Source organism: Giraffa tippelskirchi, chromosome 5 (genome assembly GCF_054371585.1).
Source record: "Giraffa tippelskirchi isolate mGirTip1 chromosome 5, T2T-mGirTip1v1.2.pri, whole genome shotgun sequence".
Classification (NCBI taxonomy): domain Eukaryota; kingdom Metazoa; phylum Chordata; class Mammalia; order Artiodactyla; family Giraffidae; genus Giraffa; species Giraffa tippelskirchi.
In genome coordinates, this window is record NC_137279.1 from 179,846,854 (window position 1) to 179,873,789 (window position 26,936).

At 36.6% G+C, this 26,936-nt stretch overlaps 1 protein-coding gene across 6 annotated transcripts in view; it reads right to left on the bottom strand.

Annotated features, from left to right (window-relative positions):
* Positions 1-475: 475 nt before the first annotated feature.
* RLF (RLF zinc finger) overlaps positions 476-26,936 on the bottom strand; it is an 82,221-nt gene continuing 55,760 nt past the window's right edge. For 3 of the 6 annotated variants that reach the window (XM_081493970.1, XM_081493971.1, XM_081493972.1), the window contains 3 exons: positions 15,733-15,869; positions 10,426-10,567; positions 476-5,597 (listed from right to left, as the gene is read on the bottom strand). In XM_081493970.1, coding sequence (XP_081350096.1) covers positions 948-5,597; positions 10,426-10,567; positions 15,733-15,869 — 4,929 coding nt within the window. In that variant the 3' untranslated portion in view covers positions 476-947. The remainder of the gene's footprint in view (positions 5,598-10,425; positions 10,568-15,732; positions 15,870-26,936) is intronic. The other 3 variants (XM_081493975.1, XM_081493973.1, XM_081493974.1) reach the window with 1 other exon arrangement.

Sequence of the window (26,936 nt, forward strand, 5' to 3'; positions counted from 1 at the left end):
CATGGATGTTGTTTAAAATTCTGTAAAGGCTCTCGGGTGCCTGTGGACTCAAGTCCAAAGTCCTCAGTGTTCGTGGTTTGGCTCCTATCTCTACAAGAAGCTCATCTGCTCCAGTGCTCCCCTTTTACTGCCAGCCCATCACATTATTTGTAGTTGCCTGGAAACATGGCTTTATTATCTCTGAATGTGTTGAGCCCTTCACATTATGCCTGGCATACCCTCTCCTTTCTACCTGAAAAATTCCTGAACATCCTCTTCCAGGAGCTACCTTGACTACCAGAGTTAATTACTCTATTACTCTATCTCAGAATTTTCTTTCCACAAAATTTTTAAGACAAAAGTCATTCAAAAGGAAGCTTGATCTGAATGGTTTGGTTAATAACCGGGGTAAAACATAAGTGCACATTTCAGAAAATATATGTGCAATTCCCATTTCATGTATGGCATGAAAACTCATTATGAGTAAACAAAAAAATGGGTGAAAAATTGTAATTTATTGAAACTCAACTCAAAAAATATAAGATGCTGTAGTGTACAATATATTACACAAAGCACCCTCAGGTGCACATTCAAGTCAAGTAAGAACTCCATATCCCTTTCCCTAGCCCTCCCACCCTGGGATCTTAGTATCTGTTCCATATACAATCATGCACACTTAATTTGAAAAAGGAAGCCCCAATATATTCTGATGTATTAATTAGCACCAAACAAGAATACAGTTCCATTTTTTAATAAACAAAACAAAACAAAAAACCCAATCAATAAACCAACTGGAGAGCTAATGGACTCAGCCAATACTGCTGACATAGATATTATACATTCATGTAAATACACAGCCTATTCTACCCTAAACGACGGTGTGGCTGGTTCTCAGCCTTTGTTCAAGTTGGCAATTGTCCCCAAGTTGCAGTGCCGGAGCCAGTCTGTTTCTAAAACAAAATTGCTATTTAGGAACTTCCTACACAAAGCTCATCTGTCTTTTTTGTTGGAAACAAGTCTAAAATTGGTGTGGAAAACTTAGATCTTTCGAGAACAACCACTGGCCGAAGATAATGAAGCTGTTTTAAGGCAAGCTCTCCACAGTCTGTTAATGCTTTGTCCAATACAACCCTCAGGTTTTCCAAGGAGGGAACTGTTGTAGTCTCAGCTACTATCAAAGGTGGGATTGCAGTCAGGTTCTCATGAATTGCAGAGTCACTGGAAGAATGAGGTATGTCAACTTCAGGGTCATTGTCATTCACCATATTATTTGCCATAACACTCCCTGTTAAGTCATTACAGGCTTGTGAAGAACTGCTTAAAGTTAAGTGCTCTGAAGGCTCCCAATCATCAAAATCATCATCTTTCTCTTCACTTTCCTGAATAAATTTCAGAAACGAAGATTCAAATCCCATGGGTTTATAAGTCTTCAAATCAAACGACCTGGGCTGTGGATGCTTCCTGAAATTCTCTTTTGGAACATGGGTTGAATTTTTTACAGTGTTTTCTTGCCCTGAACTTTGCTGCCCCGTTTCTGAGTCTTTGATCCTTGGTAAAGGCAGCTGGAAACTTGTGAAATAAGTCCCACTTTCAGTCCCATCAGGATTAGATATGGAATTTTCTATTTTACAAGGAGGAGGCTGAACTATATTACATTGTTCCAAAGAAGTGGCTTCTGAACTATGGTTACATTTCAGAGTTCCTCTGTAGAGCAGAGAATCTGCATCAAAAACTGGGTTGCTCTCTGTACATCCTTTCTGACCTCCATCCCTTTCACCTGGATGACGGGGATCAGCAGTCTGGACAGGTACGCTAGTGTCACCTGGGGAAAGGCTGTGCTGTGTGAGCTCTGATTCACAGCTTCTATCTTCTTCTTTCTTTATATAGGGCTCTGCTTCCGAAGTGGGCTCCTCCTTAATTTTGGTACCGTACTTCACACACATGACAAGGTTTTCCATCTGTTGCTCTAGGTAGGCGCTACTCATCTGATGGGTGCGTTTGTAATGCCTCACTATGCTGCTCTCCAACTTCACCACAGACAAGCATCCTTGAACCATGCAGGGGTACTGCGTGTGCTCAGAATGCTCCACACACATATGGAGGGCTTCAGCTCTCGTTTTAAAACTAATTGGAGCTTTCTTGTCTTTGATTAAGCCACACTTTTTAGCCTTGGCATTAAACGATCTCCTGGTCGTCTGATGTTCGTGCCCCTGAGGGTGAGCTGTCTGACACACCTTTTCACTCCGTAGTAGCCTTTCATTTGCCACTTTCTGGCTTCTAAACAGATCATCATAATAGTCCTTATGTCGGTAATATACATGTTGAGAATAATTACTGCGATGGGTGAAAATCTGGCCACAGCCATTAAGATCACAATGAATTTCATAGTCTGAATGTATTTCTCCTTCAATGTTATGCTGTTCCATCAAGTGGTGCTTCAACTTGCTGAATGTATAAAAAACAGCAGGGCACTGAGGCTGGTTACAGGAAAATCTGGCCGCTGACTCAGCTTCAGAAAGCACTTTCGGCTCTTCAATGTGGTCTAGGTTATGAGAGTCACTACAGTGCTTCGCAAGAGCTTTGGAACACAGGAAGCGTTTGTTACATTCCTTATATTTGCAGGCAAATATCTTTTTACATTTGACAAGTTCCCTTTTGGTTCTCGCTTTGTCTTTCTCTAAACATAACTGCTCTTTGTTGTACTGATGTACAGTCCTGTAATGGCGAATCAAGCCTTTGAGATTGGTGAAGGAGGAGTTGCAAGTTTTATGAATACAATGGAATGGTTTGTGGTATTTATTCAAAATGTAGCAGAGATTTCCTTTAGCAACAGTTCTCCTGCTACCTCTGCCCTCTCTTCCTTCTCCTTCTTCTCTATGGCTTCCTATAGGTGATGAGAGATCAGATATTTTACTTTCTGTTTCTTCACAGGATGACTCCAAATCTGTTTCCGAACTGCACTCATCCTTTTTAGAATGACAGTGTGGCTTCTCAGAGTTACCGGTGGCATCACCTCCAAGTTCCGCAGGACAATCAACTTTCAACCTGTCTACTGAGCATGGGCCTTCATGATCACATTTTTCATTATCTAACAGTTTTTGAGTTACTCTGTCGCTGCCAATTTGATGTTTATTTTTATAATGAATCCTAAGGTGTGTTTTTCTCGTAAATGACCTTTGGCAAATATGACACTGGAACGGAGAATACCGATGTTGAAACATGGTTAACTGAAGGACTTTTTCTTTTGAATAATTATGCTTTTTAAGATAATGCATTAACAAAGCCTCTCTAGTCACAAATTCGTATTTGCATCCTTGAAGCTCACAGAAAAAAGGCTTGGCTGCCAACTGCGCCAGGTACTGACTTGGCATATTTTCATCTTGATTCTGAAAATTAAGATCTGAGATTGTAGCTGAAACTGCTTGAAGAGACTTAGCACCACTGGATGGGTACCCCTGCAATGACCCTGAGAAAGATCCATGGGTTATTGAGTTTTTCAAGCTTAAATGTTTCAAGCGTAACAGAAGTTCCAACATGGTATCCTCTGTACAGGGCCTTTTAGACGCACAGATGGCAGCTTCTGAGGAATAGCCTTGATGCTCTCGTTTACACTTGGTATGGATATTGTGATCCAGAACTTCATCTGGGGAGTCACTGTTTGTATCTGAGCTGGGTTTAGGTTCTGCATCAAACTTTTCAGTTGTTGGATTGTGTTCATTACCCAAACAGGGAAAGAGATCCTTTGTCTTTACCTTTTTGGGTTTGAAATGGTATGGATGAACCTTCCTTAGGTGCTTCTGCATGCCTCTTGCGTTTTTGTATGTGGAACCACAGCCATCAAAACCACAGGTAAACTTAGTCCCATCAAAACAAACTGCCACACTGGAACATTTCTCCTTTAAACTGGAGGGCACAAAAACTTTTTCATGAGATAATAATATATCCTGCATGGTTTCAGAGTGATCCAGTGTGTCAATTAACTCTTCATTCATGGAAGCTGAAGAGCTATGACTTAACTGATCACTAGAATTACTGTCACTGTTTTCTTTCAGATTTTCTGTAGTTTCTATCTGAGAACTAGCTGATCCTGCACAGAAGAGAAGCTCCTCTGGTAAATGTGACTTATCAGTTTGGTCAAGTAGATGGGGCTGATCAATACAATCCTGCTTTTCACTTGCTGCCGGCTCAAGTTTCACTGTCTTCTTCACATCTCCATTTGAACTCTCAACATTATGCATCGAGAGGTGATTCTGGTATTCAATTTTGGAATAATAGAACTTTTTACAGCCAACAAAGTTGCACGTGTAAGATGCATCCCTAAAGTGTTGTGCTTCATGGTGGTAAAGCTGTCCCAAGTCACTGAAAACAATATTACAGCCATTTAATTCACATTTGTAACGCAGATCATCATGTTTTTGTTTGTGGTTAAGCAGTTCGTTCACTGATCCAAACCTAGCATAGCAATCTATAGATACACACATATAAGGCTGAGGACCACAATGCACTTGTTCATGTTCTCGCAGGTGAAAAGCAGACATGAAATGTCGTCGACAATAAGTACACTTCTCTCTTCTATTTTTCATATCTAAGTAGTGCTTGGCATTTTCATCATTATTTTGGTGTTCAGCTTTAAGATGCACACTTAAGTATTTGAACTGCTTAAACACACGGGAACAGTCTGTGCCAGGACATGGGTACAAATCTCTGTCTTGCAGGTGGCAATCTTCTAATTTGCTGAATGTGACATATTCATGTGACTCTCCTTTGGCTTGTTCATTCAGTGACTGACCTTGCTCCAGGGCTGCAGAGGGGCTCTTGGGACAAATCCCCTTTTGAGAGCCTTTCAACAGTAATTTCTTTCTAGAGCGGTCCCTTCTGCTTGGTGGCATTTTGACATGTTCCATCACATGAGGAACAAATATTTCTTTTCTCTTGAATTTTTTAATACAAACCGGACAGGTATAAATTCCATCCTCCATATGCATCTTAGAATGATGAAGAATCCTGGCCTCTATACATTCTCGCTTACATAGCAAACAGAAAAATTTATACTGAAGCCACCTCTGGTATCTTTCAGAAGAACCGATGGGTTTCTTGTCTCTTTTCTCCTTATGTTGATCTGTCATATCTCTTCTTCTGTATTGTTTATCTTCTTTACCTTCCTCATAGTCACTGAGAAATGACTCTAAAACATCTGTGTCGTTAATAGACATTTCATAGCCACTTAGATCATCATCAGAATCTGAGGCTTCTTGTCCTAGAAGTTGGTGGCAGTGTCGTTTTAAAGTTTTCCAGTCCCAAAATTCAGGATCAAAAGGCCAGTGGGCTTTTAAAGCTAGTAAAAGCTCACATCGGAGAGAATTTGGAACTGGTGCATTTTCTTCATCAAATTTTTGATCTGGTTGGGAATACAGTTCTTCCAACATGTTAAATCCATCCAGACTGGGTTCAATTAAGAATTCTGTCAGTTGACAGGCTCGTCTAACTTCTAAATCTTCTGGTAAAAGACAAGCAATTGTTTTACAAACTGATGCCTTCATTTCTTCATCCTCACTTGTTCTGAGTTGAAGAGCTCTGACACACAGTAAAATCGACACCCCAAGACCAGCATCTTGTGCCTGTTAAGAAAAACAGGAAGAAAAGGTTTTTTTTCCATTTGGAAAACTACATAAAATTGGAAACACTATGTAAATTTCACTGATAAGATACACACATACACTCTTCTTAAAACTTATAAACAACAATGTACATTTATAGAGTATCCAACTTTATAAAGCACTGCATATTACTATTATTTGGCCACATTGTGCAGCATGCAGGATCTTAGTTCCCCAACCAGCAAGAGAACCCACGTTCCCTGCAGTTGAAATGTGGATCGCCAAGGAAGTCCCAAAGCACAGCATATTAAAGCAGTCCATAACCCTCAAGGAATCCACCTATGTGCCAAATGTGTAAATAAAAAAGGCAGATAAATTCAGAGGAGCTCAGAATAAATAAGGTCACTGAAAGATTCAAAAAAGAATTGTCTCAAGCTGGGTAGGAAGGACAGGGCTTAAATAAATGGGTTTAAGAGGAAATACATGTGTATAAGAGAGTTTAAGAGTGAATTCAGTTTTAAAAATTCACGTATCATGAACAACTGGGTGTTTTCAAAACCTCAAGGGTAAAATAAATGATTTTTCCATTTCCTCCAAAAAAAATTAGTACTTTATAGTTACAGGTGTAGTGAATCTGTTTCCACAGAAAAACAAAAGAAAATTTCTCTATAGCAGCAGGTTCTCAGAAATCAGTCAAAAATCATGAAAAAGACCTGGTTGTATATGATAAAAGGCAAGTGCATTTAAGATGATTCTTTCATGTGAGAGGCTGAAAGGGTACGTGAAAATAATATGAACAGAGAAAAGCAGGATCTTATGGCAGAGTAGCTTAAAACACGGTACTGAAAAGCACAGAATTTTGAGCCAGACTCTGAATGCCTTTGAACCCCAGCTTCACAACAGTGACAAGTTCTTAACTCCTCTAAGCCTCAGTCTCCTTATCTGTAAAATGACAACTATAGCGGCAGTATTAGATTTTCTCCTAATGTTGTTATAAAAATGAAGTAAGGTAACATATAGTGATTAATACAATGTTGGCACCCAGTACATATTCAACAGAATCCCATATAAAATATTTGAGGATAAATCCCACTGTTCAAATATCAATTGCTAAGCAATTGCTAAGCTATTATTCTGTGTTGGGTACCATTCTAAATGCTGAGAACACAATGAAATAACTGCCATCAATATACAGAACCCTTATTAATCTTGGACATTATTCTGAACAAACTTTTTGCATAGATTATCCTCATTTGACTTGGCTATATCCCACGTGCCCTTTATACAATGTGCCAAGTCACTTCTTCAGTCTCCTGTTTAAAACCTATCAAATTATTCATTTCCATCAGATTCTTCAAAATTCAGTTGCACATTCCACACCCTAATTCTAATTTATTCACCACTCCTTTAACAAGTAACTATCTGTTCAGAATGTATAATGGAAATTTTGTGGGGTTTTTTTTTGAAAAGTATTCTTAGTGATTTCACAAATTTTACCATTTCAACTAGATTGGGCTGTTTAAGAAAGAACAGATCTGGATTCTTTGCTGTTTACCTCACAGAGTCTTGGGAAAGGGGTTGAGTAACCTGTTAAGAACCTATGAAAGATTTTAAAACTTGATGGACTTTCTCCAAGTCCTCTGTGCTCTGACTTACAAATGATAACCATTATATCTGACTTACAAATGATAACCATTATACCATTTGTCAGGGTACCCAGGGTCTAGATCCTTACAAGTCACACATTTCTAATTTTCAGGTTCTTTATTACTAAAGAGAAGGGAATAAAACTAGACAAAATTTTGCAAAATGGTTCTAACTTGTATGTTCCACCAAAAAGAGCTCAATGGTCAAATAAACTAGCTTCAAGATTATCCCTCTTCTTATACCTTCCACTTCAAATATACCCGACATCTATATCCATTCTTCTGTCATACTACTTTTAAAGTCTTGAGAGAGACCCAAGATTCTCTAAAGTCATCCCTTCCAATATGAGTTTCTCAAGTCACAGAATCAAAGTTTAATAACTCTTGAGCACCTTTAATTGATTATCTGCTTTAAGCTCTTTATTTAGAGAAAACTAAAACCCAGAAAATAAGGAGGTACTATTACAAGGCCTGCCTTCCACAAGAGACCCAATGCCCACAAAAGTTTTTCAGCCTCACTAATCTTTTCATTCCCAAGGGCTATGTAACTGGTTGTTATGTACTAATATCATTTCACCTCTTTTACAAAAACCAAATACCTGATTTTATCTGGTTACAAAGTCACCCAGAATAATCAGTGTATCTCCAAGCTCCCCCTTGTAGCTAGGTGGACCATGTTTGTCTATGTGTTAGAAGAAATGGGGGAAAAGGTGTGTCATAGTTTGGTCTGCTCCCTCCTCTACTTGCTACCTGGAATGAAGACATTATAGCTGGGACTGGAATAGTTAGCTCTTGGAACATGAGATGGAAGCTATGTGTTAACAGCAGATAAAAGGAACCTGGGTTTCTGATATGTGGAGCCATGAGAGGATCCTTGGCCTGTCTAGCTGGGTTATCGATCTGTATGAGAAGGAAAAACTTTTTTCTTCTTTACATCACTATCATCATGGGATATCTCCATTCACAGTAGAACTAGATCCCAAATGATAGAGGTTAGATCAACTCTTGCTTTTAAAAACCTAGAGGTGCCTCGCTCAATTTGAAAGGAATTCCATTTCACTCCCCTTCCACCTACTAGACCACAGCTTTTCTACCCTTTAGGGAAAATATCATAAGTAAAGATTACAGGGGGAAAATATCCTAGACTAGGATGAAAGGGGTTCTGGTTATACAAATGGACGGCAAATTCCTTGGTATGTGTCAGAAACCCACCTTCTCTAATCCTCTAACAGTTTTCCCATTTTTGTGGTTCCCTGAGGTAAAGAGAAATCTAAAATGACCCCCTGACCTTCACTTTTGTATAATCTCCTCACTGTGAGTATAAACAGAACCTATAAATATGGAATTATTATTTTGATTATGTTATGTTATATGGCAAGAGACCCTGCAGATGTAATTAAAGCCCCAAACCCATTGATCTTAAGACAGGTGGATTACCTGACCCAATCACTCAAGCTCTTTAAATCTAGGTCTGGAAGTCAGAGGTGAAGGAGGTCATATTTGAAGAATTCCTTGTGCCTTTGCTGGCTTCAAAATGAAAGCATGAAAATGAGACTGGCTTCCAGGAGCTGAAAACAGGCTGTGGCTGACAGCCAGCAAGAAAATGAGGATTTTAGCCCTAGAACTGAAAGGAACTGAATTCTATCAACGATAATAATGAGCTTAGAAGTGGATTGTCCACAGAGCCTCCAGATAAAAACTCAGCTTGGCCAACACCTCAATTTTGGCCTTGTGATACTGAGCAGTGAACCATGCCACACTGTGCTGGACTTCTGCCTTACAAAATTGTGAGCTAATAAATGGGTGTTGACTTTAGGGATAAGCTGTGGTAATCTCTTATGCAGCAAGGGAAAACTCAGCCTTTCCTTAAAGATTAAAAAAAAAGAAACAAACTCTAAAGCCAAAACTTTTAAAAGGCCAGTTGTACCACTGGTTATTTTAAACAGGCAAGTTCTGTAATTACTTGAACATGCTCCTATGATAGGGACACAACTTCATTTGTAGTGATGAGAAATAATAATCACCTAGCCTGTCTAAGTATGAATTTGCTTCTGATAACTGTTTTACATTTTCCTATCTTCACTGGAGAAGACTAGATACACAGTATTAAAATAGGATATGGACAGTACTAAAATAGGATACATTAAAGGAGATAGAACATATCAATGATACAACTGTGCCTTGACTTTAGTATAAACAATCCTTCGATGTTGTCAAAGAAGTAACCCATAAAACATACCCATAAACCATCATAGATATGGGTATATAGGGATCTCTGTCATTGCTGCTGCTGCTGCTGCTGCTGCTAAGTCGCTTCAGTCGTGTCCGACTCTGTGAGACCCCAGAGACAGCAGCCCACCAGGCTCCCCCGTCCCTGGGATTCTCCAGACAAGAACACTGGAGTGGGTTGCCATTTCCTTCTCCAATGCGTGAAAATGAAAAGTGAAAGTGAAGTCACTCAGTCGTGTCCGACTCTTAGCAACCCCATGGACGGAAAATTCTTCGTCCATGGGATTTTCCAGGCAAGAGTACTGGAGTGGGGTGCCATTGCCTTCTCCGCTCTGTCATTGAATAGACACTAAAAACAGAAACCAAGCATAAGGTTCATCTAAAGCTCCAGCCTTAGCATTAATTTATGGGCTGAATTCAAAAAGCAAGGTTTTATACATAGCACTTCATTTTAGGAAATATTTATTTCTTAAAAAACAACACAAAACTAACTTGCTTCCTAATTTGCACAGAAGCTTGCAATCTGTGTACAGTCCATTCCTCTAAAACCTAGAGAATCTATCACTCCATCATCAAGAAGTTAGTCATTCCATTATCAAGGAGCTGGAAAATACAATTATACTTTCTTCACTAATAATTACTATCCTAATTTGTCAACAAACATGTCTGTATATAATACAGAACACTATTCTAAGAAAACCAGACCTAGGTTGGGGTGACTGAGGGGACAATCAAGAAACAATCTTTCCTTCCTCCAGTGGTCTGTAATGTCAATCACTATTTTCCACGAAGAAAAATTGTAGATTCCTAGGAAGTAAATCTGCAGAAACAGCTAGCTATGTCCAGTTCCATAATCTTATTAAACCCCATTATTTCTCATTTTCCCTTATTTAAAAAGAGTTGCCTGAGAAGTTGTCTCCCCACTTATTTCTTCCCTCCATAAACTAGCAGCACAAAAAGCATAAATTACTCACTTCAGTTTGTATAACTCTGATCAGGCAAAATAAATGCTGCTGTGTTTTAGCTATGACACCAAACTGACGACAGCGCTCCAAAAAAGTGTCTACAGAAGGGTCGATTCTTCTTTGCAGTTTACTCCAAAAGAGAGTCAATTCCCTATTAAAAAAAAGAAAGAGATTATGATAAAACATTCAAAGGAACTGGTATTGCTACCCCAGTTTTTCAGTTTGTGAAAGTAAGCTGACAGTAGTGTAACAAAATCTAGAAGAACAAACTGTCTATATATTCCCTCTTTTTGTTGTTTAGTGGCCAAGTCATGTCTGACTCCCTTGTGACCCCATGAACCGTAGTCCGCCAGGCACCCCCGTCCATGGGATCATCCAGGCAAGAACATTGGAATGGGTTGCCACCTCCCTTTCTGTATTCCTTATTGCTTCCTCTCAAACTGGTTAAACTGTTAAAAAGAATCCTCCTTGAAAATTTCCCCACTTTCTTCTTTGTGCCTGGGGAAAGATAAAAACAACAGAAGACTACTTCCTTTATGCTGACATTTTCAAAGACTTCTTTAGATCCCACCTTGTCCTAAAAGGTTTTACTCCTTACACTGGTAATTATACTGACTGAATCAAGCCCTGTTCTAGTGGACAGGGATCATCAGACATTACTATGCTGCTAACAAAGTGCATACAACCATGAAATAGTCTAATGGTATACTTCTCCACATTAATCTCATGAGAAATCCTTTTCCATCTCTAAAATGTCATAATGCTACTTAGGCCTGTATCTTGGAATGCTTAAATATTACTAATAAAATTAGTAAAATGACACTCTTGGAAATGGCTACAACAGAAGAATCCCACAAATATACAAAGAAAAGCTTGAAAAGAATAAGTTACATAAAAGCACTGAATGGGTTCAGAGAGAACTCTCAAGAAAAAACACTAGAAACTCAAAAACATCCAGGACAGAAATGAGTTATAACATGAATATGAAATGTGAATGCAAGGAAAGTTCTTTAGCAAAACAGAAGAGAAATGTTATTATTTTCTCATACTTTTAAGGAGGTAACTGGCATTTGGATATGGTAAAATTCTTACATAGATATAAGATAGGCCAGCTATGAAAATAGCTACCAGGCAAGTAATTGGGATGACTGTTCATTTTTAAACGTACAAGAATGTTTTACGCATATGTTTATCTTACTAACAAAACTTTAGAAAATGGAGAATTACATATGCTCAGAGATAAAAAGGAGTACCTACCTAAATATATGTACATGAAATCTATGCTTTTTGAAAAGAAAAAAATCATCAAAGCTAGTGAAATCTGATTATAAAGTGAAATCTGATTATATCTGATTATTATTATTATTATTATAAAAAGGGTAAAGAATATCTAGTATCTAAAATTCATCCATTAGATAGAAGTTTAAAGTTAGGCAAATTTGATAAAGTAATAAAAGGCAGGTTGAGAATTAAAATGTCTCAAAATATTTTTTTAATAAATAAGAATGTGTGGGGAAAAAAAAAAGAATGTGTGGGGTCTGATTGATTCCAAATTAAGTATTTCAAACTCTGGTTATCTTAACTCCAAATAACCATGATCAAAAAAGAGAATTTCTATCATGTATTTTATATCTGTATACATATTTCCACAGTTTCAATTCAACAATTTAAAACTACTATTGCCCTCCCAAACATAAAAACATGCCTGAAACCATGACAACTAGTGGATTAGTTACTAGTGAGAAAGTCAAGATGTCACTTTAACCATCCATTCAAATCTACATACCAGAATAATGAACTACCACCAGCAATTTATAGTCTCCCGGATCATACATGTACTAGGATAATACTTCTTTAATCACTATAATGATGTGATCTTTTAAAATAGACAATCATTAAAGCATATACTGAAAATGATTCTACTGTATGGATACTTCCAATGTTCAGATGATTTACTTCACCTTCAAATTAGGTCACTGCCTACCTCAAGATAACAAATGACATACAAATTTATAAAAATTGGAAAGGAAATTTAAAGGAAAAACTGAAAGACATCTATCTACCAAGTAAGAACTTTAAACTATGTTTCTGCAAAGCAGGAGGCCCATGATGTCACACTGTGATCCAGAATTTAGACATTTTAGAAGCAAGGTAAAGACAACTTTGTGGAATTAAGGAATGACTACCCCTTAAAGAGGGCTCCTGGAAAGGCTGATTCTCATGACCTTTTTTCATCCTTTAAAAATTTCAGTTAAATATTAATAAAACATATAGATATGGATCTGATCTTTGCCAGGTGCTAGGGACTGACCTGTAAATTAGACAACATACATGAAGACCCTGGTATATCCAACACAGTCTAGTTGAGACAGAACAGACATGAAATTACATCTGAAGAAACATAAATATATAACACACAAGATTTAAGCTTAGAAGTGCCATAGAAACCAAAGGTCAACCTATCAAACACTGACTGAAAGTTTAGAGTGGAGATTAAAGTTCAACTGAGTACACATCTGTATGTACACTGTCCCATTCAACATGGTCACCTTTCTCACTTGCATGGCTACTCTAATTACATTACCACTGCCAAACATCTATGGGGAACTCACTCCTTCAGCCCTTCCTTGACTTTTCGTAAAATCTTCTGTGGCCAAGCTTAATGAATAAGCTAAGTGATATACCTTTTGAGATAAATAATATGGTAACTGCTACAAAGTAATAAGATTTATCGCCATTTGTTAAGCATCTCTGAAGGAAATTTCTAAAAGAATAAAAAGGTTTGGGCAACAGTTACATAGTTTACCTTTCAACTATCTTCAATGGTAACCAAAGTCAAGAATGACACTTTATAAATTCTAGTATAGGTATTTAAAAATAAGTGACTGCTTTTATTATCATATTCCAACTTTACTGTTGCTGATAAAATGCCAATTAATTTTTTTTTTCTTTTCTAGACAAATACTCCCATATAGCCTACTATCTTCAACACAGGGACATCTCGATCACAACAAAAGAATCTAATCTATTTGAACAGAATTCCTGGGATTTATTTTCCTTAGTAAAATTCAGTTTTTATGTCATGGCTATTCTAACTCCAATATCTACTACCTTACCACCCACCCCCCTCCCTCCAAATAGAAGAGTGAAAAAATACTTTAAAATTCTAAAATTTTATATTCTATTTCCCTCTGAAATGCCTGGAAGTAGCTTACTTTTAACAAAGTGTGAAGTGATTTAAGATTTTCTTTCCTTTCCTTTACTCATTACAGCTCCTTAGGAGGCCAACAAGAGGGAAATCCCTGTTAATCCCTTCCTGCTGCAGGAGAAGAGCATTAATCCTAGACCCATTAGGGAAACAAGGGAAGCTGTATCAAGAATATTACAACAACCATGTGACTACAGTTTAAAAAACTCTTTATAATCTGGAGAATAGCATTGAAACATGTATATTATCATATGTGAAACAGAACACCATTCCATGTTCGATGCATGAGACAAGGGCTCAGGGCCGGGGCAATGGGAAGACCCAGAGGGATGGGATGGGGAGGGAGGTGGGTGGGGGGTCCAGGAAGGGGAACACATGTAAACCCATGGCTGATTCATGTCAATGTATGGCAAAAACTACTACAATATTGTAAAGTAATTAGCCCCCAACTAAAATAAATAAATTTATAAAAAATAAAAATAGTAGTAGTGTAATGAGATAAAAAAAAAAAAACCTCTTTATAATCTGTAACACATTCCCTATGTGACTTAATGTGATTTCTTTGCAGTAAAAACCTAGCTGTAGCTAGCTGATATTACTCCTTATAGGCAAAGAAAGTAACTATAAAAGAAAAAAATGCCTATATTCATTATAGGCAAAGAAAATAACTATTAAAAGAAAAAACGGGGGTCACTCCACAAGTAAATAAATACATCTGCTTTGCTGAGGTTAAAATCTCCAATTTCTTATGCATGAAAAGCAAACAAATCCTTCTACTTGATAGTGATCAAAAAATCTCACTGCTCTGCTAAAATTTCTTTTTACTTACATCATTTCTTTTGGTTGGCTAATAAAATGCCCACAATGATTATTACAAAATATAGTTAAGTCCTGTCCCACTATCTCCTCCCTCATAGCAGATGTAACTCTAGCATTGAGGACGTGGTAGTAGAAGATTGCCATTTGAATTCTGGCCCTGTGTCAGGAAAACAATTGTATGAGAAGCCAAAAACCCTGGGCTTCACTCTATGACTTTAGCCCTGAGACCTTGGGCAACTGAAGACTTCTAGAATTCCTTAGATCTTCCACTCCCTTATCTGTACAATAATTATTATGAGGACTGGGTGAGATAATCTATGGAACACAAATAATATTTCTACACAAATTAGTAAATAAATACAGTAACATAAAAAATGCTAACAGCAATAAAACTTTACAAATATATACAGATGCTCCAGAGGGAGATCAATAAGGGCTAAAGTATATATAAAAGGTTTTACTAGGTTTTCCTAGTAAATGCTTATAAGCACTTACTAGGAACAAAATGCTTATTTCCAACTTCAAGTCATCCTTAAAAGCTCTTCTAATCAAGATGATGCAAATCCAACCAATCCATTCTTTGAATACTACCTCCTCTCTAACACCTTGCTTAAATACTGGTATACAGTGAGCACCTTTCTCTAGTACCTTATAGTGTTATCCATACCACTAATCGGATACTTACTGACAGAGTATTACATTTTAGAGGTGTGTCCTGCTGTCCTAAGTAGCTTCAATACAGTTAGGATGCAAGACCCATGGGTTACACTTATTGTTTCCTTTTTAGCAACTAAGTACTCTGTACGCAAGCAAGACAAACTGAATTAAAACCAAATAATGCAATTTTGCTGAACAGTACTGAAGTTGCAAAAAAGATTACTATTCAAAAGAATTTCCCTCTCTAGTGCAAGTGTGACCTAGAAACCGAGATAATTAGTGAGTTTCCAAATATGAGGGTGAAAGTGACTACCAGATGTGAAATAAATGTTAAGGATAACAAACCAACACCTATTTGGTTCATACTGCCATAATTTTATCTTCAGAGAAGATTTATATTGAAGTTAACAGACAACCCTCCATGAAATAATCAAGAGGAGCTCAGACTTTTCACTCTTTATTTATTTTTGGACTCAATATTTTTAATTAAATGGTTTAGCTTGTAAGTGAGATTTACTTCTCATATCATCCACTTAAGACTTTAAGTTTGAAACAAACCAATGTTTTACATAAACCCTAAATGCTATACTACGTACTAACAAATAAAGGGAATAAAAACTAAATATACTTACCAAGAACAATATACACTTGCAGTTTGGAGCTGCTGGGTAAGGTAAGTCGTACAAAGAACAAATGCTGTGTTATCCTGACCCTCAGATTCCAGATTACATATGATGTCTAGTATTTCCTTGCAGTCGACCTTTGCAATCTATCAAAAATGAGATGACTAAGTCAAAAGGAAAATGGTGACTTTTCTGTAAACTTTGTTATATAACATGAAGCTTCTTTATGTAACGTTTTCCATCTTTGATAATTCATGAGGCAAGAATTAGAGGCGTATAATTTTCTTCTACTAATGGCTGAGTCTGCTAGAATATTTCATACAAGAAATTATTAAACAGAAGAAAACAGACACTATGAGGAAGTTCCACTGCAGTCCCAACACTGATAAAAACATTTTTGTAGAGTTAAAAAAAAATTACTCATGAACACTGTTAACTATATAAAAGAATCAAATTATACATAACTTCAGGTTATTTTCACCTGAAGTATCATCATCTTTTTTTCTTTCCTTGTTTTTTGTTTCTTTCTTGTTCACTTTTATTCAAGTCACTCAAGTTACAGAAAGAAAAATACCATGCTTACCCTTACTTCCAGTAGGGCTAAAGGAGGCCTGCTGAGAAACTGTTTTAAATATAAATGCTATGGTAACATATAGTTTTCTCATATAATTAAGGAAAAAATATTTTGTATAAATGAGTTTTTCATACAACTAATACACTTTCAGAAACAGATCTTTTATATTTATACTATTTATAGGAATCTTAAACAAAAAACCAATCTCGGAGCGAATAAGTAGCATTTTCTGGGGATCTTTTTGTATACTGGTAAAACAGGAGATTAAGACTTCTAAAGAACCTTTCTCAGTCTATTTTATCCTTTTCCTGTCTTAACAGACAGGATATGAAGAACATAATCTATTTCATGACTGTGTCAGCACTATAAATGTCAATTATACTAGGCACCAACCATACAAAACAATGATATTTTCAGGACAAATGAGGTGTATTATCAAGGCAAATGAAGCATATAGTTTAGCTCATCTCTGGTGTTTCTAAGTCTCTTATTTCATGAGTTCAGGATTATGTACATCTTGTTCAAAACTCAGCATTTATCAGTGTCCGCAACATAAAGACACCTAGTAAATATGTGCTAATAAATGGAATAAATGAAATCAGGTCTAACCAGGGCAAACAGTTCACAGTTTACAAAGTAAATCTTATTTCTGTGTTTTTTAATCTTTTCAAGGACAATCCAATGACATAATAAGCAGTTTAGTACAGTGGTTAAAAGCAATTATTGTAGAGCCAGACTGTATAGATTCTCTTCCCAGCTCTATAGCTACTAGCTGTGTGATCCTAGATAAGTTATATAACTTCTCAGTAACTTACTGCCTCTTTCCTCATCTATCAAATGGGAATAATAGAACCTCCCTCATAGTTATTGCAAGAATTGTTACGTTTCAGTACAGCATAGTGACTACAGTTAATAATACCATACTGCATATCTGAAATTTGCTAAGAGTATATGTCAATTATATCTCAATTTTTAAAGATGTGGTACATGTGCCTATTAAAGTCAGAGTTAAAACTTTTCATTAAAAGTAAATAGTAAAAAACTGTTTTCATAAAACACATAAATTTTAAAAAGAAAAAAGAAAGTGAACCTTGGGATACTAGAAAGTAATTAAAAAGATCATTCTCAGATGCAAAAATCACTTGATGCAAATTTACATCTAGTGAGTGTTGGGAGGGAAAGTTAGGTTGTTAAAGCCTAAACATAATTAAATTCAGGTTTCAAGGAAAAAAATAAAATCATACATTATGAAAATGGAATTCCACATCCTCTACCATAGCTGAATCAATCAGAAAGGTCATCCAGAGACAAAATGACCAAAACAGAACCACTTAAAATTGCACTGGCTGAAGGATCAAAATGAGGATTCCACAGCAAGTAACACGGTTTGCTCCAGAGCCACCACAACCACCACCTACCCTCCACACCATGGTAAAGCTCATGGTGATAACCAAGAACTCTAACATTCAATTTTCGCAGCAGTGTAACATCTCCAAGCTGAGAAATAGCACGAGAAGCTCTCTACTGCCAGGCATATACATTAGAATGGAAATAAATACAAGCTGCATTTCTAGAATATTTTTATTCATTTCAAATAATTTTACTGTAATATCTCACTTTATCAACATGGTAAGATCTGTAAGATTGGCAAGGCAGGTGCTATTGTTACTTCACACAAAAAATGAGCCTAAGACAGTTTCTTGTCTCAAGTCAACTGAAACAAAGTGAAAAACTAATCTCATGTCATCTTACTCCTAAAGGGAAATCCTTAAATTTTGAAAGGGTACATTTCAGAGATATACAGGCTTTCATCGTTTGGAACCAAAGTGCTTAGAACAGTAACAGTGTCTAATAGGCCAGAACAGTTCCTCGTCCTCTCGCCTAACCAATCCTTCTCCTCCTCCAACATCCAATTGAAACTCCTTTTCCATTATCAAGTCTGCATTCATAGATTACTCTAGCACCCAGTGATCTATCTGTTGCCCTGCCCTGAATTCACAGCATGTTGTCAACTTTTAATTGGGCTATTTTAAATTCTACTTTGAGTCAACCATTAAACTAGTGATTCACATTGGCCTTTATTATGTTATTTTACCTTTTCGCATGATTTTATTTTGGCCCTCCAACTAGATGATGAACTCTTTGAGGAGAAGAGCAGTCTTATAAATGATATCCAAAATCCTCTGTGCACTAAATCTGGTCAGAAGGAAAATGTAAGTATCCTTCAGTCAAAGTAGTGCTATTTACTAAATACTTATGTACTGTGCTAGACATAGGGGATACAAGTCATTTTTGCCCTCATGTAACTCACAGTCAGGGATAATAAATAAGCAAGATTATAATGTATGTTAAAGACTACACTGGGGATGTACAGAGTATTTTTCAAATACCTTTCATCAGAAAAATCTAACTGAAATTTGGGGGAAGGGATTTGAAAACAACTTCTTGGATGAAGTCACAACTGTTATGTGAATTAAAAGAATGAGTAGGAATAAGCCATGAGAAAAAGTAGAGAGAAATAAAATTGTTCCAGACAGGAAGAAAAAGACATGCAAGGGCCTAAAATGAGCATGGTACTGAAGGAACAGAAATATTTCAGTGTAACAGAGTAACAGAGCAGCACTGCTGGAACATCAAGTCTAGCGAGCTCCTGGGAAGAGAAGCATGTTTGTTCTTCCAGTATCTCAGTGCCTTCTGAGTCTACCACAGCGAATTGTGGTAACCATGCCCCTGCACTGGACTCAGTTCAGTTCAGTCGCTCAGTCGTGTCTGACTCTTTGCGACTCCATGAATCGCAGCACGCCAGGCCTCCCTGTCCATCACCAACTCCCGGACTTTACCCAAAGTCATGCACTGGACTAATCTCTAGCAATTTCTCAAACTGACTTCCAACTTTTCTCCAAAAGCTATATATTTCTAGTAAATTTTAAATAATAACATTCTTTTAGTTTGTGTTCAATATTGCCATTTACCTTACATTTTAAAATACCCGATATGCCTGATAATGACGTTTCTAACACAAGGTCCACAGCACCCAAGCACATGCAAGCCTGTTAAGTCGCTTCAGTTGTGTCTGACTCTTTGTGACCCTGTGGACTGTAGCCTACCAGGCTTCTCTGTCCATAGGATTCTCCAGGCGAGCATACTGGAGTGGGTTACCGTTTCCTCCTCCAAGGGACCTTCCCAACCAGGGATCGAACCTGCATCTCTTATGTTTCCTGCATTGGCAGGCAAGTTCTTTACCACTAGCGCCATCTGGGAAGCCAAGCACATAATCTTAACACATGTTTTTTTTTATTATTCATTAACTTGATAGTTTTACTTCCATTAAGGTTTTCACTGAGAAAGTAGCACTATTTCATAGTGGGCCTATTTAACAGTAGAACTATTTTAACCTTCTGATTAAGAACTCATATGCCTCACATACACCTATCTAGGCTATTAACACTGGACCATTCTTCTAGTTTTACTTTCCACTTTCATTTTACTAAATAATAAACAAATCTGATTGTGTCTGCTACCTGTCCCTCCTTACAGGCTCTAAATCCCCAAAACGCCAATACCATACCCTTGTTTCATACTTTTACCCACCACCGCCCTAAATGCTTGCTTCAGGATCATTGTTTAACAAATAAACACCAGTTAACTTTTTTTCTTGGGGTGGGGGTGAAGAGAATCTTAGTATTTTGCCCCAAATACCTGCATTTTCTTGAATATAGAGGAAATGTGGAAATATGACAAAAAAATTAAGATGACATACTTTTTAACACGTCATTAGTAATACAGTTATATTACTTGTCCCCAGCTATTGCAATAAAAAGGTTAAAAGCACACTAAAAACAAAATACATGCCACAAAATACTTATCAGCTAAAGTAAATTAAAACGAAGGTCACAGACAAGATTTTGAGAATTTCAATCAGTATATAGAAATACTTTGTACCTGGACAGGTACTGAAATAACTTTCTTATTCTTAAATATGGATCTTATTTCTGGGTTTACATTTTATAGCTATTAAGACAAGTATAACACATGCATCAAATAATAATTAAATCTTTGTTTACTATTTATCTTATCCACTAGAACACATGTTTCAGGAGGGCAAAAATTTATTTCATTCACTACTGTATCTTCAGTGTACAACAGTGCCAGGCACATGAAGGAATATCAATAAATATTTGCTGGAATGAAAGATAACTACAAAATAAACAAGTAAGTGAGCACAAAATGGCAGGATAAGTGGGAAAGATTGAAGACAAGAAGCATAATGTGGACTGGAGTAAGCAAAGAAGGGTTTAAGAAAAATAGCTCTTCAGGGTATACCAGCGTCTAGATGGACAAAGGTGGAAATGACCCCTCAAAAGTTGCCAGAATGAGCAAACAAACAAATGTGAGAGTAGTCATGGCATATGAGGGGAGGAGGATTATTTGATAAAACTGCAAAGAGTGATATTTACGCTTAGCTGGCACTCAGTGAAAGAAAGGTTGATGTAATAAGAAAGATTAGAGACTTAGGACAGGCTTCCCTGGTAGCTCAGCTGGTAAAGAATCCGCCTGCAAAGAGGAGACCCTGGTTTGATTCCTGGATTGGGAATCGAACCCAGTACTACCCACTCCAGTATTCTTGCCTGGAGAATCCCCATGGACAATCCCCTGGCAGGCTACAGTCCATAGCGTCGCAAAGAGTCTGACACAACTGAGCACACAGCACACAGAGATTTAGGACAGAGCTCAATTGCACACCAGAAGGTATCATGAATGCAGCCATGCCATAGAGTTGTGCAGCTTCACATTACATGAAGGTAACTAGCTAAGGAGGTTAATAGTGGAGTATGGTATTTCTTGCTGATTTCCATAAAAGTACCTATAGGCTAATGCCAGTGGAGACTCTAAGACATGGAATTTATCCTTTGTGTTTTATGGGGAATCAGAGGATTTTGCTGTTACTGTTTCTTCTGGACATATACCTGAAAGGGATGACTGGAATTCAGCATAGTTTTTAGTTTGATTAACTTATATTTATTAGATTTCTCCTGATTATAAAAATATTTATATTAGAAAACCTGAAAAACATAAAAATTAGCCTTAGACCTTACAACTCAATAATAACTAATGTTAAAAATACAGTGAGTTTTAATCGAGTATTCTGTCTATATACACTAACTACATAGCATGGGTTCAATACATGACTACTGCAAATATGTACCTATTAAAGAAAGGTTGGATTATGTTGATTGTATATTTGTTCTTTTATCCTAATGTTCTACTGTGACTTAAGAGTTATTTTATCAGTCCACAAGACAGAAAGGAGAATGTAAACAGATTGTTGAGGCAGAGACAGCAATAAGATGTGAAGAAAATAAAGCATTGTAAACGTAATAATGATGAAGATAATATTTCTAAACTTTATACAGCATTACTGTATGTCAGGTACTGTTTGACAAATTTATATAAACTAAATTATTACATCTACACAACAGTCCTACAATGTAGATAAACTACTGTTATCCCTATTTATAGATTATAAAACTTGAAGCACAGAGAGATTAAGTAACTTGACAAAAGTTTTATAGGTAGTACACATCCCTAGATCTACCCCAGATGGTCTGGCTCTAGAGTCTATACTCTTGGCCATTATGCTATATTGAGATGCCTTAAGGACAGAACTGACAATACACTATTACTAAATAGAAAGGAAACTATATTCCCAACTGTTTGCTCTATGAAGTTCAGCAAGGAATATAGTGATTGTTTTACGTCTAGACATTTACTGAATTGAAATGAACTGACAGTGAGCAAAACCAGCTAAGAACTTAGATGCATCTGAAAGATTATTCAGGTTCATTCATTATACACCATGTTTTCACCTTAAGCTTCTTCCAAACCCTCAATAGTCTCCTCAGATTTTTCCTTATCAAGATTTACCTCATAAAGTCTAATAAACTTAATGATACAAAAATATAAATCGTGCAGAAACATTATTAATGACATTTAAATTTACCAGAATCAAAATCTGTGGATAAAGGCTAATGCTGGAAACTCAGGTGTCAAAGACAAAAAACATAACACTTTACCCTATGAATTTTATATATAATAGTTATATACTTTCCTGCCAGCCCTGGTGCTGAATAAGGAATAAAAACAAAGAGTTGGACTTGACAAGAATAATGTCTGAAAATTCTCCTGTGGCAAAGCACTTAGAAATCCTGGATAAAACACAACTAGTATGTTTCTTAAATACACAGTTGAAAACTCAAGAAAGAAGTGTGAATGGACAACTGCCTTAACTTGCTGGGTTGTTGATAATTTCACTGAGAGGCTTGGGTTTTACAAGTCGTGTTTAGATGATAAAGCTTGAACCTGAGGACAGGAAGTTGGCATCGAGCCCTTCAGTATATGGTTGGAACCCCTGAAGAGCTAAAAACTCAGAGAAAGTACAGACTAAAAAAAAAGGGGAGGAACAGGGATATAACAGGAAAATATGTTTGTCCATCTCACCCTGGTTCTTGTAGGACCAAAAAGGTTGTGGGAATTTTAATCTGTCCTCATTCAAACTAGGAGTCTGATATAATACTATTCTGTTTGTCTAAAAAATCCAAACTGAGAAAAACAAAATAAAAGAAGATTCTGGCTGGTAATATCTTTGAATCACCTGGTAGAAGTAAATGTAAAAATGATTTATAGAGATACATGCTAACCAAGGCCTATGAAAATTTTCAGACATAAAGCATTCCCTACCCTCATCCATCCCACCAAAACTGATGCTCACGATCCCAAACGATAAAAAGCACAAATAAACAAGCCACTCCAGAAATGTCACCACACACAATAAATAGCAGATTTAGACTCCTGAGAATTTCAGATAACAGAATACACAGCACAAAGACTGAAACCTAACATGGACTTCGGTTGGTTTAAAAAATTAAATAAGGAACTAGGAATAAAACCACCATATGACCCAGCAACCCCACTCCTAGGCATATACCCTGAGGAAACCAAACTGGAAGACACACATGTACCCCATTGTTCACTGCAGCACTATTTACAAGAGCTAGAACATGGGACAGATGAATGGATAAAGTTGTATATATACACAATGGAATATTACTCAGCCATAAAAAGGAACACATCTGAGTCAGTTCTAATGAGGTGGATGAACCTAGAACCTATTATACAGAGTGAAGTGAATCAGAAAGAGAAAGATAAATACCGTATTCTAACACATATATACGGAATCTATAAAAATGGTACTGAAGAATTTATTTACAGAGCAACAATGGAGGAACAGCCATAGAGAATAGACTTATGGACATGGGGACAGGGGAGCAGAGGGTGAGATGTATGGAAAGAGTAACATGGAAACTTACATTACTATAGGTAAAATAGATAGCCAATGGGAATTTGCTATATATCTCAGGAAACTCAAACAGGGGCTCTGTATCAACCTAGAGGGGTGGGATGGGGAGGGAGATGGGAGGGAGTTTCAAAAGGGAGGGGATACATGTATACCTATGGCTGATTCATGTTGAGGTTTGACAGAAAACAGCAAAATTCTGTAAAGCAATTATCCTTCAATAAAAAATAATTTTAAAAAATTAAATAAGGGCAATATAAGTTTGATAATAATTTGGGGAAAAAAGAGAGACAGAGACAAAAACATGTAGGAACCTTAAATGCATATTGCTAAGTGAAAGAAGTTAATTTGAAAAGGCTACATAATGTATGATTCCAACTACATGATATTCCAGAAAAGGTAAAACTATGGAGGCAGTTAAAAGATCAGTGATTGTCAGGGGCATGAGAGGAGAGTGAGGGATGAATAGGCAGAGTACTTTAGGGCAGTGACACTATGCTGTATGATACTGCAATGGTAGATACAAGTCATTACAGGTTTGTCAAAACCCATAGAATGTACACCACCAAGAGTGAAACCTATATAAACTATGGATTTTAGTAAATAATAATGTATTGGCTCACCTCCTGTTAACAAATTTAAGACATCAATGGCAAGATGTCAACAGGTGACTCTAGGGGTAAGGGAGTACATATGGGAACTCTGTACTTTCCACTCAATTTTTCTGTAAATCTAAAACTGTTCAAAGGAAAAAAAAAACCAATCTAATGATTAAAAACAATTTGATCGTTTTAATAATTAAATTATTTATCTTTTTAGTATTGATCTTCAAGAGTTCTACATATATTCTGGATTCAAGAATTCAGCTCAATTCTACATATATTCAGTCCTATATATATTCTTGAATATATATATATATATAAATATATGGTTAGCAAATATTTTCTCCCATTCTGCAGATCAACTTTTCACGTTGTTGACTTTGACATACAAAGTTGGATAAAGTCCTACTTGTTTTTCCTCTTGTCACTTGTGCTTTTGGTGTCATATGTAAGAAACAACAGTGTAATCAAGGGTCTTTAAGATTAATTCTTGTATTTTCTTTGAAGATGATACAGTTTCAGCTACTACATTTAAGTCTGTGATTCATTCCAAGTTAAATTCTGCACATGGTATTAAGGGTTAAACTTCATTCTGCTGCAAGGAGATATCCATTTGTTAAAGAACCAACTATTGAAGACTATTCTTTCCCCCACTGAATTATCTTGGCAGCCATGTACAAAATCAACTGGCCGTGAAGTATGAAGGCTTATTTCTGGACTTTCAATTTCAGTTTATTGATTTTTTTTTTTTGCCTACACTTTTGCCAGGAAAACACTGCCTTGATTACTGACATTTTTAGTGACCTCTGAAATAAAGAAGAATGAGCCCTCCAACTTTGTTCTTTTACAAGACTGTTTTGGCTATCCAGGGCCCCTTGAATTTCCACATGAATTTTAGGATCATCTTGTCAATTTGTGCAAGAGAGAAAAACATAGTTTTGATACAGGCAGCACTGAATCTGGGGGTCAATCTGGGCAGTACCGCTGTCTTCAAAGTATTGTTTTCTGGGCCATGAATGTGGGATGCTGTTCCATTTACTTCTTTCAACATTTTTTGAAGTCTTGAGTATACCAATGAGTCTTGTACTTCTTTTAAAAGATTTATTCCTTGATTTTTTATTCTTTTTGATGCTATTGTACATGGAATTGTTTTCCTAATTATATTTTCATATTGTTCATTGTTAGATGTATATAAATAAAAATCATTTTTGTATATTGATCTCATTAGGATCGTTTATATACAAGATCATGATACACGCAATCAGAAATAGTTATACACCTTCCTTTTCAATCGAGATGCCTTTTAGCTATTTCCCTAACTGTTCCAGCTAAAGCTTCCCATACAATACTGAATAGAAGTAGCAAAAGCAGACATTCTTGTTTTGTCCCTGATCTTATGGAAAACCACTCAATCTTTCATCATTAAGTATAAAGTCGGCCATGGGTTTCCACAAATGCTCTTTATCGGGGCGAGGAAGTTTTCAGCTTATTCCAGATTGCTGAATGTTTTTAACACAAAAGCGTGTAAGGATCTTGTTAAATGCTTTTTCTGTCTCTGATGACAGAGACAAACATAGCTTTTGTCCTTTATTCTATGGCACAGTATTTACATATAACCTACGCATATCCTTCTGTACACTTTAAATCATCCCTAGATTATTCATAATACCACCGTGTCCGTTTCTCTGCGACCCTATGGACTGTAGCCCGCCAGGCTCATCTGTCCAGGGGATTCTCCAGGCAAGAATACTGGAGTGGGTTGCCATTTCCTCCTCCAGAGGATCTTCCCCCACCCAGGGATCAAACCAGTGTCTCCTGTATTGCAGGTGAATTCTTTACCCTTGAGCCATCATGGAAGCCCAATACAATGCAAAGGTTATGTAAACAGTTGTTGGAGCGAGTAAATTCAAGTTTTGCTTTTTGGAACTTTCTGGAAAATATTCCCCTGAATATTTTTAATCCATAGTTGGGAGGCAGAACCTATGGATACAGAGGGCAGACAGCACTCCTTTATTTTATATTGCTGGGTTGTTGAGATTCTTGCATCCATAATCATTACAGATATTAGTCTGTATCTTTCTTTTGATGTCTTCATCTGGTTTTGGTTGTCAGGATAAGGGCCTCAGTGCATGAGTTTGGAAGCACCCTTTCCTTTTATTTTCTAGAAGACTTTGTGAAGGACTGGTGTAATTTCTTCTGTATGTGTTTTAGACAACTGACCAGTGAAGGTATGGGCTTTTCTTTATGGGAAATTTTAAAATTACCTACTCAATCTCTCTACTAGTCACAGGTATGTATATTCAGTTTTGTTTTTTTTTTCTTTTTGGTTAGTTTTAGTAGCTTGTTTCATTCTAAGACCTGTCCATTTCATCTTAGTAAATCTAACTTTTTGGCATAGAGTCATTCAAGGAATACTCTTATAATCTTTATTCCTGCAGTGTCAGTTGTCGTGTCCTCTCATTGTTCCTGATTTTGGTAATCTGGGTATTCTTATGTTCAGTCTAACTAAAACTTTATCAACTTTGTTGATCTTTAAAAACAACTTTTACCACTTTTTCTATTGATTTTGTTTTCTTTATTTATTTACATTCTAATCATTATCATCCTCCTTCCTTCTGCTTGCTTTGGGTTTAGTCTGCTCTTCTTTCCTATCTTTTGGGGCAGATGGTTAAGTTATTAATTT